General features: G+C 42.7%; 2 protein-coding genes across 8 annotated transcripts in view; both read right to left on the reverse strand.

Moving 5' to 3' along the window:
- STAU1 (staufen double-stranded RNA binding protein 1) overlaps positions 1-11,501 on the reverse strand; it is a 54,913-nt gene extending 43,412 nt beyond the window's left edge. For all 7 annotated transcript variants that reach the window (XM_061127454.1, XM_061127453.1, XM_061127452.1 and 4 more), the window contains exons 1-2: positions 11,268-11,501; positions 1,274-1,344 (exon numbers count right to left, since the gene is read on the reverse strand). The gene's annotated coding sequence lies outside the window, so the exon portion shown is untranslated. The remainder of the gene's footprint in view (positions 1-1,273; positions 1,345-11,267) is intronic.
- The window catches only part of LOC133044325 (uncharacterized), a 29,165-nt gene continuing 23,381 nt past the window's right edge, over positions 9,956-15,739 (reverse strand). The window contains exons 2-4 of the mRNA XM_061125718.1: positions 10,943-11,878; positions 10,797-10,892; positions 9,956-10,121 (exon numbers count right to left, since the gene is read on the reverse strand). Of these exons, the coding sequence (XP_060981701.1) occupies positions 9,956-10,121; positions 10,797-10,892; positions 10,943-11,878 (1,198 nt within the window). The remainder of the gene's footprint in view (positions 10,122-10,796; positions 10,893-10,942; positions 11,879-15,739) is intronic.

Raw genomic sequence — 15,739 nt, forward strand, 5'->3', positions numbered from 1 at the left:
ATCTACCTAGAAACACAATAGCATTTACCATCATCTTCAGGCAAAACGGACCAATGCCAAGACTTAAGTTTCTAAGAAACCAGTCTTGCTGCTAAGTGTGTACGCTCAATTGTGTCCAGCTCTTCGTAACTTCACAGACTGTAGCCCACCAGACTTCTCTGACCATGTAATTTCCCAGGCCAGAATACTGAAGTGGGTTGCCATTTCCTTCTCCAGGGGACCTTCCCAACCCAGGAATGAAGCCGCGTCTCCTGCACGGGTAGGCAGATTCTTTACCACGGAGCCGCCTGGGAGGCCCTGTGCTGCTAAGTAGCGACCAACAGTGTTAAATCAGATCAAACTTCTGAGTTGTAGCTTTCAGTTCTACTCCCAGCTCAGACAGCAATTATTATGTCCAACTCCTGGCAATCCATTGCTTGCTTGCCTCAGTTTGCCCAAAGCACCACGTACAGGGTCTTTGACAAAGCCTCAGTTGTAGTGATCTGAAAGCTGCAACCCTGAAGGAATCCTGAGGCACCATAGCAGTTACTCAGTTCTTTGAAAAGAAAAGCATTTTACAAATTCAGTGTGATGAGTGCATATATATCCATTTCCCTGGGCTTTGTATAACTTCTCTTAGTTTCTTTTGCATCAATGTCCTCATTCCCAAGGAAAGCAAGGGTTCACGTGTCTACGGATCCGCACGTCAGAGAGAGGGTGTGATGCTGGGCTCTGAGCTCTCAGAGGGAGAGCGCCTCAGAGCACAAAGCGGTGTCTGTGCTTGCACTGGGTTTTGCAGCGTCCTGATCAAGGACTGTAAAATCCTGAACACGCTTACCGTAAACCTTTTTTGGTTGAGACGATCAAAAGCAGCCAGTGGGAAATGGAACTTGTTTTCATTCACAATAGAAAACGATGTTGAATTATTCCCACCAGCTTAAAAACCAAGTTTAGCAAAAATCAAAGGCAAATCTCTAAATCAAAGGCAAACTAAATAAAGTTTCTATGACCAAGATGCTATGTTTAATGCCACTTCAGTGGTCAATTTTCATGTCTCTACATTTAAAATACATGGTAGGGCTGGCTAGAAGGTTTTACATTATTTCAACAATTTTCCCTGTATTTACTTTCGAATAAAATCTCAAGAGTAAAAAGAAATCAAATTGCATAAAGTTTCTTCTGTTTCTCTAATATTATAGCCAGAAGTAAAAGCCATTTGCCACACAAATCACTGAATTCAAAAACATTATAGATTATGAACAAGCCTGAAATTATAGAGCCAAATAATGCATACCTTAAAAACAAGTGCTTCAGCAACAATGTCGTTTTGGTTCAGTTCTGAGAGGTTAGGTGGTTAGGAAACTCCTGGAAAATAAGAAAGCATGGTACTTTACTAAATTTTACTGAAAACAAAGATATATTTTGCTAAAGTTTGGGGGAGACTAAAAATTTACAAGAAGGGAAGTTTCTGAAAGCATGAAGTCAAGGCTTGCAGCAGCACACTGTAGCATCTACTAGAAGACACAAATGCCTGGGAACAAAGCACTTTGCAGACACAAACCTAAGAGACAACAGAAATTTCCTTTTTAAGTCTTAATTACTTCCTGCTAAGAGAACTATGAATACCTCGGAAATTAATTTTTTAAAAGGAACTCAAGGGAACTCCCTGGCGGCCCAGCAGCTGGGGCCCCATTGTTTTCGGTGCCCAGGGCCCAGGCTCAATCGATTGTTCACTGGGGATCTAAGATCCTGCAAGCTGCATGGCGTGGCCCAAAAGGAAAAAAAGGACCTGAACATAAAATACTTTCCAACCACACAAGTCTGATTTTTAAATTTGCAGCCCCCCCAGGAGGAGCTAAGATGGCGGAGGAATAGCACGGGGAGACTGCTTTCTCCCCTACAAATTCATCAAAAGAACATCTGAACACTGAGCAAACTCCATAAATTTGCAGCCCCCCTCTTTTAACTACTGGTTAAATATTTTAGGGCATAAATGTCCTTACCATACGCTTGATGATTCAAATGCAATTACATGGGAAAATTTACAAAAAGGCACTCTGTACACAAGTATTCTTATATTAAACTGCAAAATATGAAAAAACACATTACCTCTAGTAAATCTAAAATCATAATCATTCTTTAGAACTGAATTTCAGGTTAACATACACGTTTAACTCTCAAACTCCCAAGTCTCATTTACCTAGCAGCCCCTCCTCTTTAAATGGCCAATAGTCAGTAACAAACAGAATTCCTTACCTTGAGATGTTTTTTGCATTCTTACAACATAAAATAATTTTAATGTTGCTCATTTCAATTTCACACTGCTACTGTGATTAATAAGCAATAAAAAGTAGCTTTGCTGTCCAACTAATTTCAGAAATAAAATCATGAGTTCTAATTGTTCTGCAGTATTTTAACAACCCAAGTTCTTTCTGTAAATAGTATACTACACTAACAATTTTCCAATCTAGAACCCTACTGTTCCAGTCTTGCCCATTCAAAGACTAGCATGAATGGAAACTGAAAAGGCCTGTGCACAGCCTGAACAGATGTCTGAGACCACCTAATAGAGCCCATGACTTTGATCAGTGGGAGCTTTCCTCAATTCAAGCCCACCTAAATCTATGCTGAATGCTTTTGGTAGCTTTGGTTTTCCAGCCCAAACCTGAAGTTAAAAAACTAAAATAAGGGATTTTCCTGGTGGTCCAGTGGCTGGGACTCCATGCTCCCAATGCAGGAGCCCTGGGTTTGATCCCTGGTTGGAGAACTAGATCTCATGCTTCCACTAAGAATTCACACATTTCAACGAAAGGTCCCGCATGCTGCAACTAAGATATAGCACAGCCAAATAAATTAATTAATATTTTTTTAAAATTTAAATAGAATAAAGCAGCTGCTATTAATAGATTCAGAAAACAGTGAGAAACAACTGCCAGCAACTTAACAGCAAGGAAAACAGGGGTGGGGGGGGCAGTCTACAACCACTTGGATTTCAAATGTCTCACCACACATAAGTGATAGCTGAGATTCACATAACACATTCACATTTCCATGAGCAAACTTCTTCTTTAAACCCCCAACCATTTCCAAAGCCATCATGGTTATTATCGGCGTGTGTTTACAGCACTCACTCCAAGAAGCAGCAGAGAAGACTATAGGTTAAGCCCAACTCCCTTTCTTTCCCACTCAAGAAACACACTAGAATGCAAGAGAGTGAATTAAACTCACTGCTGTATTCACTCAACAACTCACTCCTGAACACCTACCACACTGCAGGCACTGTTCTGGGCACTAGGGAGAGAGGAGCACACAAGTAAGATGCAGCTCCTGTCCTCACGGACTCCACATGCATAGAGGAACAACCCTGAACCCAACACAAATTTAAATAAATCATTTACAGTAGCATTTTAATTGGTAGAAACATCATTTGTAATACATATTACCTCATCACTAAAGAAGACACAACAAAACATAAAAGGCACCTTGGCTGCAAGACACTGATGCAGGATGAGGGCAAGCTAGCTATTACACGGCTGTTTGGGTGAGGTACAGAAAACTTCTTTTTTTTTTTAACAGCTTGATTACAGCTCAGAATTTTATTTGGTAAACAAAGGATAGTGCACCCTCAAGGCCTTGAGGGCAGGCCGACCCAGAAGGAGTGGCCAAGAAAGTTCTGGACTGGGGATCTGAGCCTGGGTCCCAACTTTGGTGCTCAGCTGAATCACCCTGAACAACTTACGCTGTACGCTCAACCTTTTAATATGTTAAATAGGGTTACTGCCACCAATTTCATATGATTAATAAATCTTAATCATATTATTCCTGGGTGGATTAACTGGTAATGTAGGTGAAATGCTTGTAAACGATGACATGTCACACCAAAGTCAGCTGTTAAACATCACTTTCTTAGGGTACACAGTAACCAACATTGTAATACTAATAAATTATGTTAAAGATACAGTATTTGAGAAAGAAAAAAAAATATATAGGACTTTCCTGGGGGTCCAGGGGTTAAGAGTCCACACTTCCACTGCAGGGGGTGGGGATTTGATCCCTGCTTGGGGAACTAAGCTCTCACATGCCCTGTAACAGGGCAAAAAAAGATTGTAGCAAACTTAAAAACAACCTCATCCCCTCCAAAAAAATTTTTTTACTTTATTCTTTTTTGTTTGATGTTTAATAAATTCTGAGTTAACAGGGAAAAATAGTTCCCTGAAGCAGTCATCCTCTGTTTCAGACTCTAAAGATTCATTCTACTATAAACCAAGAGGTAACTCATTTACCTGACCATATTTGACTGTCATCTAGGTAAAGTGTCATGGAGCTTCATGAGCAGGTTAAATTGTGCAACGAAGAACATAAGCCTCCAAGAATAATCAGACTTATTATTACATATAAATTCTCTGCTAACAGAGGAAAGGACCGCCTAGCATTTTGTACCAAATCACAATGGCAATGGCAGACAGTGGCCCTATTTGTATCAGGATGGAATCTGCAAGGGTAGAAAATTCATGCCTCAGTTAATTTTAATCTATAGAAAGCATGGACTTCAAAAAAGAGAAAATGTGCGAGAATTAGACAAGATCTGGGTAGATCCCAAAGCTCCTGCCTGAGAGGAGCTAATACAGTAACTACTTAAGAAGCATTATCTGCTCACTCCCTTCCCAGAAAAGACCTATTTCCAACACCTTTTCCTGATTAATGAGACACACCTAAAACACCTTGGCTAAGATTAAACACAGAATGGAAACTCAAACACCATCTCGCTGAAACCCCAAAACCAAAGGCACACTCAGTTTCACTGATCTAGCCTTTTAAGACTAGCGGTAAGAGATGACGACTGCAGAGCTGGAGAACCAAAGAGACTTCTCATTCAGAGGACCATGGATTCAAAGAAAGTAAAAAAGAAACTGTTTAAGAGGCAGTCCAATACCAAATAGAAAGTTACATTAAATATTCTGAGTACCTTCAGCCAGGAAATGAATGTTAGAAATGGCTGGGAACCAATGAGGGCAACAGCCCTATAAAGTTAGAGGCTTAGTTAACTCATGTCCAATAAAGCAAAATAACATGACTCTAAAGAAACTAGTTTTCTTAGCAACAATCTTGTCTATAGTTAATCAATCATTTATAATAAACTTCATGAAGGGGGAATTATAGCAACATTTAGGGAAAGGCTAATGAAACCTCCTCCTCCCCATTTACTTCTAAGCTCTACCCTCAACCTTTGAATCAGCCTAAGAGTTTAAGTTGACTGGAGCAATCTATCACAAGAAATAAAAGGAAACTGTAAATCCAAGCTACTTCAAGGAAATGACACAGCATTCATTTAAAAGACTATTACTGAGCCAGACTTTTTCCCAAATTGGTCTAAAGCCTCAGTGAACAAAATTCATCCTAACTGCCATGGGTGGGAGAACTGGGAAGAAAGCACTGTTGACACACAGAATCAATTATCCTAAACAAAAATCACCTGAGAATAATTAGAGATGGTGTTGCTCAGTAGAAAGTGCTCAGGACCCGCTCCAGTAACTGGGCCTCCTGGACAGACCTCAGCACCTCAGTTATTACAACCCTTTACTGCCAAGACAGCTCAGAAGGATCAGAAATACAACATAAAGTGTCCACTTCAACCTCTAGCACAAAGGAAGAGCTCAATGAACAGCAGCTTTTATATTATTAAAAACATTCAATCTGACCTTTCAGATTCCTTTGCTGCATCAAGTAACTCTCACCCTGTAATCCTAACCTGGCACATGGTAAGAGCTCAATAAATAGTAGCAAATATTATTATCCAGCAAATTCACTGATCCTGTCCTCAGTCATAAAACATCTATAAATATAAGTTTACAGTTACATACCACTTGTAAAAAAACAAAACATTTTTAATGGAAGTAGAGAACATGCTGATTAAAATCAACCCACACTCACTGGGTAACCAACTGTACCGATACCTCAGGTAGACAGACAATCTGATGAGCAAATATTTTCATTCTGGGAAAAGACCCCAGGGCACTTAAATAGGTTTTCTCAGACTTTGTAGTTCAGTAGATATTTCAAAAGGCCTCTGGGATAATTATGACCTCTATTATATGATAAAACAATTTTCTGTTTTGCTTTCATTACCGTTAAAAACTCACAAAGTCATCACACTTTTCCAAATTAGATTCCAGTTTAAACAGAAGCAGATGGGCTACAGATTTAATATTTAGAAGACCAATTTTTAATTGAAAGCGAATACATTCTTGGATAGATTTTCCTACTTTTGTTTTCAGTAAATATACTTTGAGGGAGTCCCCTGAATATACTCCTTTAACAATTGAACATGTTTTATTTCAGAAAATACAATTAAGTCTGAAGAGAGTTTGCTTCTACCTCCATTTATCTGGTGACACAAATCACTTTACATCAGCCTTATTCACTTCTATGGAAATGTACATATTTAAAATAAATAAGCTATTGGCAGTAATTTCCTCATTCTATCATTTTATTAAAATAAATAATTCTCTTTGATAGTTCAGAGCATTTTTTAGTTCAGAGCATGAAGCTGTCAGCAAAATATATCCAAGCCATCCATCTGGCAGCATTTGTTAAGATCAACATAGCTGCATATTTATAATCTTATTATCTCCTTATGTGAGAAGAAAGGATCTGATCAACATTACTCAAACTTTATAATACTTGATACATGGATAAGCACATCTTCATGCAAAAAGTTCTTAAAACAATTCCCTTTAGAAAGCAAAGTTCTGGGACTTCCCTGGTGGTCCAGAGGTTAAGATTCTGGGTTTCTACTGCAGAGGGCACGGGTTCAATCCCTGGTCTGGGCAGTTCCACATGATGCACAGTGCAGCCAAAAAAATAAAGCAAAGAGTTCTGTAACTAAAATAAAATTTGGAAACAAAGGTCAACAAAGCTCTTGGCTTTCAGGAGCAAGGAATACCTTGTAGAATTGTCTCAATTTAAGATTAGCTCTGGTAGATAGTCATGCTGTGTGCTGATACTATAATTTACTTGGAAATGTACTGAAAATAAAGCAGATTGATGAACTGAAAGAGACGGACAGACAGAAATGGCACGTGATAAAGCAAATACAGTAAAATAATGGCAGAAAGTAGGTGGTAAATATAGAGGTGTACACTGAAATTCTTCAAACTCTGTTATATGTGTGAAAAATTTCATAACAAAATGTTAGGGAAAAATAACCATAGCAACTAAAATGTCTTCTCATGGTTAAATGTATAAATTATATTTTTTGCAACAGCATAAATAAAACCTGGTCAAAACCAAGCATTTAAGGAAAAGCCCATGCAGAAAATTACACCAGAAGCATTTTAACTACAAAGGTCTCTGTCACAAGAAGTTAATCTGAAACAATCTGTTATAGATCTAATGTGAAACAAAAGTATGCTATAAAATTCTCTAAACTTTTTTTTAGGTGAACCTGCACCAGTACAACTTAACAACAGTAGCTTGTGAACTTCTGATTGAAAAAATAATTTTACACAATTCAATGAACACACATATATAACACATATATATATATAAGTGAAACAAAAGTTCTCTAAATAATTTTGGAGGCCCCCAAATCTTATTCTGAGAGAAATAAAGCAACTCCAAAAGCTCTCATTTGAGGGAGAGAAATTAATATTTCCCCAAATAGAGCAATTTTTTGTTACTAAGTAGGACATCAAATATGATCCAGTTTGGAGATTCATAAACTAGGCTTCTAGTACTGATATATGACATCCTACAGAAAGATACCTTTTTCATGAAAGTTGCATCTTTCTGCTGGTGAATTTCACTCTTTCTCACTCCATCCAGTCAAAGCACATCAGAGAAAATTGCCCCATAAGCTGAGACCCACTCTATGCCTCCACCCATCGTCAAGTCTTATTGGGGAGAAACTCTGGACAAAGCAGCACGCTATAGCCCATGTTCAATAATTATATCCAGAATGTTAATGGCTTAGACTTCAGAATCAGAGTGGGGGTGGGGGGGGAGTTCATGAGTCATGCTCATTTCTAAACTTCAGATAATCTGTATATAAATAGGCTTTCTGGCCGAATCTTAAAAGCGAGCACTTTAGTCTGAACAAACAGTAACAATTCCAAATATTGAAAAGTTTTACTTAAGGCCTACTGGGAAGCACTATGCATTTTTTTAAAATAAGCTATATTTTGTGTCCTTTCTTAAGGTATCAAAATGGTTGGGCTTCCCCCCCTCCCTAATTTTAAGAGGCAGACATATTCCTGCTCACCTCCCAGGTTGTAGTAACTAACAAGTAAATTAACTGATTAAGCTCAAAAGTAAATTTGAACAATTGAAATAATGATGTGACAGGTCTACAAGTTGAAAACTGTTCATAACCAGAAATTTCAAAAGTAACAGTAAAAAACACAATATTCCTGTCAACCTCCATTCTAAGAGAGATCTCTTTTTAGATGAGAAAGAAAAACATGAATATTCATGCTGTGAATTCATTCTTATTTACAAAATTGGTTTGTAAATACAGCAGATTGTGGGGAGTGGCCATCTTTAAAAAATAATTCACAACAGTTTTGAAATAAAATATCCTTTGCTTAATTCTTAACCTAAGGTGATAGCAGTATATTTACACAACTACTGTAAAGAAACTTTGGAGATTTCATAATGAATTATTAACTGTACTTTAACTTTGACACAAAGCTTTTCTCCATTAAAAGTGGTTTAACAGGTAGGCCTCCACCAAAACAAGATTAGGGATATCTGTATTCCTGATTGCTTTTCAATTACAGTCATTAATAGCTCAAGAACTGTTGCCATTGTACACAAAGAAGCAGGGCAGCACTTTGGATACGTCTTTGAGAGTGGTTAATTTTTTTTTCCCCCCCTGATATACAGTAATCATGTATAAACAGAGATAAGAACCCCAACAAACAAAATGAGAACTATGATTCCACTAAAGGTAAACCTTGTGACAGATTAAGAGTCTGGGGCAATCTGGTAAAACTGTATGATATTTGGGGTTTATTTCAAAATAGCCCAGTTTGGGGGAGGGGGTACTACATGAAACAAGACTGACCTTGGCTATGAGTTAATAATTATCAAATGTGAATGATCAATTCAGGGGGTTCTCTATACTATTCAACTTTTGTATGTTTTCCATAATAAATTTTTTTTTAAAATTAGATTATCAACTGCAGGGTTAAAAAGTCATTTCCCTAGCACTACAATTTTGAATATGGCAGAAGACATGGTTTGTATTGCCTGTATAGCTGTTTTTAGAGAGTCATCCAAACAAAGACTTCAAACTATCTCTTGGGTGTAAGACTGTGTCAGAAAATTCTAGGAAAACGTCAAAATCCGGGAGGCCACTTGGCATCCGGTGTGTTACTGAGAGATGGGTGTAAATCAAAAGAGTTTGAGTTCAGAAGGAAATGTACTACCTAGAACAATCCTATGAAATAGGAGGCTCAGTCAGCAGAGCAAACACACCTTCCTCAGTCTTCCGTGAGTTAAGAACCCCCATAAACTAAGTTTCCTTAATGAAAGGACAGGGGACAGAGGACAACTGTACAACTGAAAATAGAATCAAAAGCAACTCAGTATCTTCAAATCAAGCTGCTGCTTTAAAAACCCCACTTGCCGGAAGGGAGGCTAAGGAGGGAAGGGATATATGCATACATACAGCTGATTCCCAAGGTTGGACAGCAGAAACTAACACAACCGTTGGAAGCAATAATGCTCCAACTGAATCACCACCACCACCAAAAGAAATAAAAACTAAAAACTAAAAATCCCACCCGTGACCAGGATGACTGAAGCTCCCTCCACCATCCCATTGTATTTTTAGTTTTGACTTCAACAAGCTGCAGTGCAATCTACCTTTGGTAAGCACACTGATTCCTGGAAAGTCCAAAATCAACCAAAAATCTGGTCTCTTTCCAGCACCCTCTAAACGATGAAAGCGACAAGCAGAAGGGCAAGAGTGACCTTAAAAACGTCCCCAGAGCCAGAGAACACAGGCAGAACAGACCGAAGCACACATCTTCGCCCGAACAGAAGAAACCTTCCACATACGCAACTCTGCAACACTGAGGTGGGGCAACGGCTTAAAAGCAAAGCCGGCCCGCGGGGACAGAGGGGACTTAAAAGCAAAGCTGCGGTGAGAAAAAAAAAAAAAAAGTCAGAAGTTAGAGATGCAGCGGCGAGAAAAGACAAGACATTTTTCCAGCTCCGGACACGGACACCCTCCCTCCAGAGCCTGACAAACACAGCAAGTGCTCCAAAATGGTTTGCTAAACTCAAGGAAACTTTCCCAGAAATGGAATGACAAGAAGAAGCGGATGATGGGTAGGGGAAAAGGAAAGAAAAACAAAACAAAACAAAACAAGGACAGGTTGCTCATAGACTTGAGGGAACTGGTGAAAATCCTGCAGTTGACTCAGCGGAGGAGATGGAAATAACTCTTATCTTTCAAAGACTGCCGGCTTACAGTGTCCCCATGAAACGGACGCCCCTTTTAGATGCAGACCACCCCAAAACAATGCCCCGGGGCTGGCGGTGGGCACGAAGCTGAAACGTTTCCGCCTCTAAGGAAACCCAAAACGGGTAGGTAGGTCAACTCTGGTCCGATCTCTCTACCCATTAAGTTAGACCCTAATATCACGCTAATAAACTATGCAGGCGGTGTATTGGGACACGCTGTGGGTCTGGCACCCTGATAAGCGCTTCCCACGCCCCGTTTCACTGAACTCTGCCAGCCTTCGGAGACACGGACGGCATTCACCCCCTTTTTTTACTGACCAAAACACAAAAGACTTCCAGCGACTTGCCGAAGGGAGGGGGACAGGGCTCGGATCTGCCCCCCAACCCCCGCGTCGGACACCTGGGCCACGCTCGTATCACGCTCCACACCCGGTTGAGGTGATCTGGGTGCCCCGGATCCCCCAGGGACTGGAAGCGGGGGGACCCTCCTCACCCTTCCCGCCCCGGCCCCGGGAATAACTTCGGCAACGCCGCGCGAGGAAAAGGAATGAGACAAGGCGGCGTGGCACCTGTTTTCTGGGCCCCCCAGCGCGGGACGGAGGGGCTGGGGGCGTCCCGGGGTTCAGGCCGCGCTGGGCGCCCCGGGGCTGGGGGGCGCGGAAGAGCCCGCCTCCTCCGGGAAGGCCCAGCGGGCGGGAGAGAGGCCCGGGCGGGGGGTGGCGGGGAGCAAGGCCGAGCGCGCGCGGGCCCGCCGCGGCCTAAGCCCCAGGCGCGCGGCCCACCGGCCCCCGCGGCCCCGTCAGGCCCGGCCATCTCACCTGGCTGCTGCCCCGGGCTCGTCCCCCGGCCGGCGGTCCTGGGCGGCGGCGAAGAGGGGAAGGAGGAAGGAGGAAAGGGCAGAAGGAAGGGACGGCGGGTGGGGAGAGGCGGAGTGGCAGCGAAGGAGGCGGGCGCCGCCGGGCCGGGGGGTCTGAAGGAGGCGGGGAGCCTAGCCAGACGCGGCCGCCGCCGGCGCAAACGCTGAAGAGCCGCCCCGGCGCCCGCAGCCCCGCAGGAAGTGACGGGGGAGGGGCCTGCGCCAGCCCTCCCGGCCCCCGCCCGTCTCCGTGCCCAGCCCCACCCCCACCCGCGGCCCAGACTACAGGTCCCGGCGGGCGCTACGGCGGCCGCCGTCACGTGAGGCACGACGGGAGCCGGGCTGGCTGGAGCCGGGCCGACCCCGCCTAGGCCTCCTCGGCCAGCCCTAGGCGCCCGAGGCCTGCTGGGAGTTGTAGTCCTCTGGGGGGCGGGGGGAGGTGTGGGTTGCCCGCTGGAGCGGAGCGGAGGCTGGGCCTTCCTTCTTTCCTCCTTCCGCTTCGTTCTTCCCTTTTCCCGTTTCCGTCTTCGTCTCCTCCGACGTGCGTTACTCCCTTCTCGCCTGTCAGTTCCTCTTTTCGTAAATGTTCATGAAACGCCGACTACATGCAGAGCACTGCTCCGAGGGCTGAAAATATAGTGGTGATCAGACAAAAACCCCTCCCCTCATGGAACTCACGTTCTAGGGAGGGTAAAACACAATAAAAGCACCAACTTCTATAGTGAGTTAAAAGGCAAAAAATAAATAAACAAAAGGCAAGAAGGGCCGGGTTTTTAGTTCTTTCGCCGAGTTCTAGATGAACAAAGTAGTGTTTTGCAGCCCTCGTATAAGAGATTGAGATTTGCGCATGGGGAACGTTGAATCAGACGCAGTCAAGAACTGCACACGTTGTGGGGGTCGAGGGAACAGTAAGCGAAGGGACTGCTGATGTCCAGGCACGTTCTCTCTTGCTTATTCTAGGACTGCGTCCTTACTATTTAAAAATAGTTTCTCTATCTTTCTGTCAGTAACTCTCAATCTAACTATTGCTCAATCTCTCTTGCCAGGGCAATATAGTTTAATTTGCATGAGTTCATGATATCAAGTGGCAGACGGGGCTGCTCCAAACAGTGCTTTGGGACCTTGCCCCAGACATAGATAGAGGACTCCCTTTTCTGGATCGGGCAAGCCTCCTGACTTTGCTCCTTATAAAATACAAGGAAGGACCTACGTATAGAATTCCATGTATAGCACATGGAATTCTACTCAATGTTATTTGCCAGTCTGGATGGGGACAAGGTTTGGGGGAGAACTGATATATATAACTGATGTATATATGGCTGAGTCCCTTCGCTGCTCACCTGAAGCTACCACAACATTGTTAAATCAGCTATGCCCCAATACAAAATAAAAAGTTTAAAGTTAGGGGGAAAAAAGAAAATGATTCAAAAACAATTGCAATAACAGCTTGTTGATGAGAAAGTAATATTGAGTTAAAAGTTTTATTATTTTTCCCCATTGATCTAAAAAAGTGACTTTTATCTCTTATTATTTTCCTTACTTATAAACTGTATATAAAATAATAAATTAGCTAAATAAAAAGGCACTTTTATGCAGTCTTAAAAAAAAAAGGAACCTGAATTTTAGGACACCAAAAACAGTCAAAGGAACTTCGCTGTCCGTTTAGTACCCATGTAAGACAGTGCTAAGCAATATTCAGATATTGTCCAGCCCTCTGCTAAAGGTGAATTTTTTTTTTCTTTCTAATTTTCAAGCAAGCTGGATCCTATCATTCACTTGGGTAAAAGAGCACAGAAATGTTTCCCTAAACCCAATGCTGAGGTCTCTGCACAATCAGACAACCTCTTCAAAGGTTTAAAAGTAGAAGGTAGCTTTCTGACCCACTGTACATCACCCCTGGTGACCCAGGTGATGGGCCCATGACTCCCAGACTCAGCTTTCTTCCCTCCTTCTATACATTGAGGGGGATATTTCTCTTCCCCATCCCCCAGCCCCAATGCAGTCCTTGGATGTTATCCTGTGCCTTGAGCCTCAATACAGCTGGGCCTCAGTTTTCCTCTTAGTTAAATAGGGACAAGTTCCCGTTTGACCTAGGGGTCATGAGAATTAGTAGTTTGAAGACACCCTTTCTCAGCTTCCCCATCTAAAGACTCATAGGACTCGCCTTAGTGTTGTAAAGAGTTAAGTATGCTGCTCTGATCAGCAAAGGTGACTAACTGCTCTTTGTCTCTTTTTGGCTATGCCGTGTGACTTTCAAGATCTTAGTTCCCTAGCCAGGGATTGAACCCAGCTCACTGCAGTGAAAGGACAGAGTTCTAACCCCTGGACGGCCAGGAATTCCATCCTCCTTGATTCCTTGAAAAGATATCAAGCCTTTTCATTTTTCTATTTTCTAACCGATACGTTAAATAATAGGTATGATCTTTAGATAAAAATCAGCTTCTCACAGGACCTTCATGAGCTCTGCAAGTTCCCATTCCTTATTACAAATACATAGAATGTAAATTCTGGGAAGGGATACACAGGATTTAGGGTAACTTAATGGTCACAATTCCTTACTTCCATCTTCTTCCTAAAGAAAAATAAGTAATTCCTAAAAATAATTTTTTTCTTCTTAATAATTAGGCAAGAGTCGAGTCTTCTGGCCCTTGGAAGGAAATTTGACTGACAGCCTCTAGGTACAAATAGAGAAAAACAAATCCAAGTGGCCCACTCCTGAACCCCACCCAGCCAGCCTACAGCTAACCTGTGCCTCAGTTAAATACAGTTCCTTGGTTATGCAAAGTGAGAGTTCAAAATTGTTCTAAAAAAATAAGGAGTATCAAATCTTCAGGTGATTGTTGTTTATCTTTTTTCTCCTTTTCTTTCTTCTGGTTTTTAGTTTTAATTTGTTGCTGTCATTGGGAAGTCGATCAGTCCTGTCTGACTCTTTGCAACCCCATGGACTGTAGCCTACCAGGCTCCTCCATGTATGGAATATTCCAGGCAAGAGTACTGGATTGGGTTGCCATTTCCTTCTCATGGGGATCTTCCCAACCCAGGGATCGAACCCTGGTCTCCCGCATTGCAGGCAGACGCTTTACCATCTGAGCCACCAGGGAAGCTGTCATTGTAACATTCACATAATAATCTGGGTTTGTGTCATGTCATTTCCTTAAAAATGAGGCAGATTTGGGACTTCCCTAGTGGTCCAGTAGACTAAGATTCCACACACGCTATACTGGGGCCCGAGTTCGATCCCTGGTGGAGATACATGCCACAACTAAAGATTCCAAGTGTCCCAACTAAGACCCAGTGCAGCCAAATAAATAAATAATAAATTAAAAAAAAAAAAAAAGGAGACAGCTTTGGCTGCACAGAGCCTGCTGAGTCGCACCTGTGCCCTAGGGATGAGTACTTTTATTTCACCAAAACCCCTGCCCTCCCTGCATCTCTCATTTATGTTACTCCCCTGTTCCTGTTGATGTTTGAGTTTACAATACCTGGCCTACATTATAACTGCATGGACTGAATGCTGGTCTATGGAGCTGGAGACTTGTCAGAAAGACAAGTGAAAGAATCTCTAAGTACAACTGTGACAAGTACCAGCGGTGTCTGGTGTTCTGGGGGCATTATGAAATCCCAGTTTCAGGGTTTGGGGAGTGGAGCCTCCAGAAGTGTTGTAGCTTTACCAGGATCCAAGGGGACACGTAGGCGATAACTAGGGAAAAGCAGTGCAAGTGTTTCAAGTAGGAGGGAAAGCATGTGCAAAGCCCTGTGTGGGGAAACGTGGCCCAGGTCCCCTTACTACACTGCCAGACAAACCGATCCCAAATTTAGTAGCTTGAAAGAACAACAATCATTTTATTATCTCTAGTAGATCTGTGGGTCTGGAGTTTGGAAGGAGCTTGACGAAGATCTTCTAATTTGGGATCTCTAGTATGAAATGGACCACTGGGGGATAGAGTGCCTGGATGCCAGCTGGGCCTCTGGAAAGCCTATCCGTGTGATCGATCTCTCAATGGGCTACTTTGAGCTTCCTCACAGCATGGCAGCCTCAGGGCCATCAAATTATTTACTTGGCAGCTGAAGGCTTAAAGAGAGAGGATCCCACAGAGCAAGGCGGACCTACACTCTTTATCTGCCTGAGCCTTGGACGGCACATAGAGCCACACCCACTGTAGTTCACTTGTTGTTCAGTCGCTCAGTCCTGTCCGACTCTTCACACCCCCATGGTCTGCAGCATGCCAGGCGTCCTTGTCTTTCACCATCTCCCAGAGCTTGTTCAGACTCATGGCCACTGAGTCAGTGATGCCGTCCAACCATCTCATCCTCTGTCATCCCCTTCTCCTCTTGCCTTCAATCTTTCCCAGCATCAGGGTCTTTTCAAATGAGTCAGTTCTTCGCATCAGGTGGCCAAAGTATTGGAGTTTCAGCTTCAGCATCAGTCCTTCC

This window comes from Dama dama, chromosome 23 (assembly GCF_033118175.1).
Source record: "Dama dama isolate Ldn47 chromosome 23, ASM3311817v1, whole genome shotgun sequence".
Lineage (NCBI taxonomy): Eukaryota > Metazoa > Chordata > Mammalia > Artiodactyla > Cervidae > Dama > Dama dama.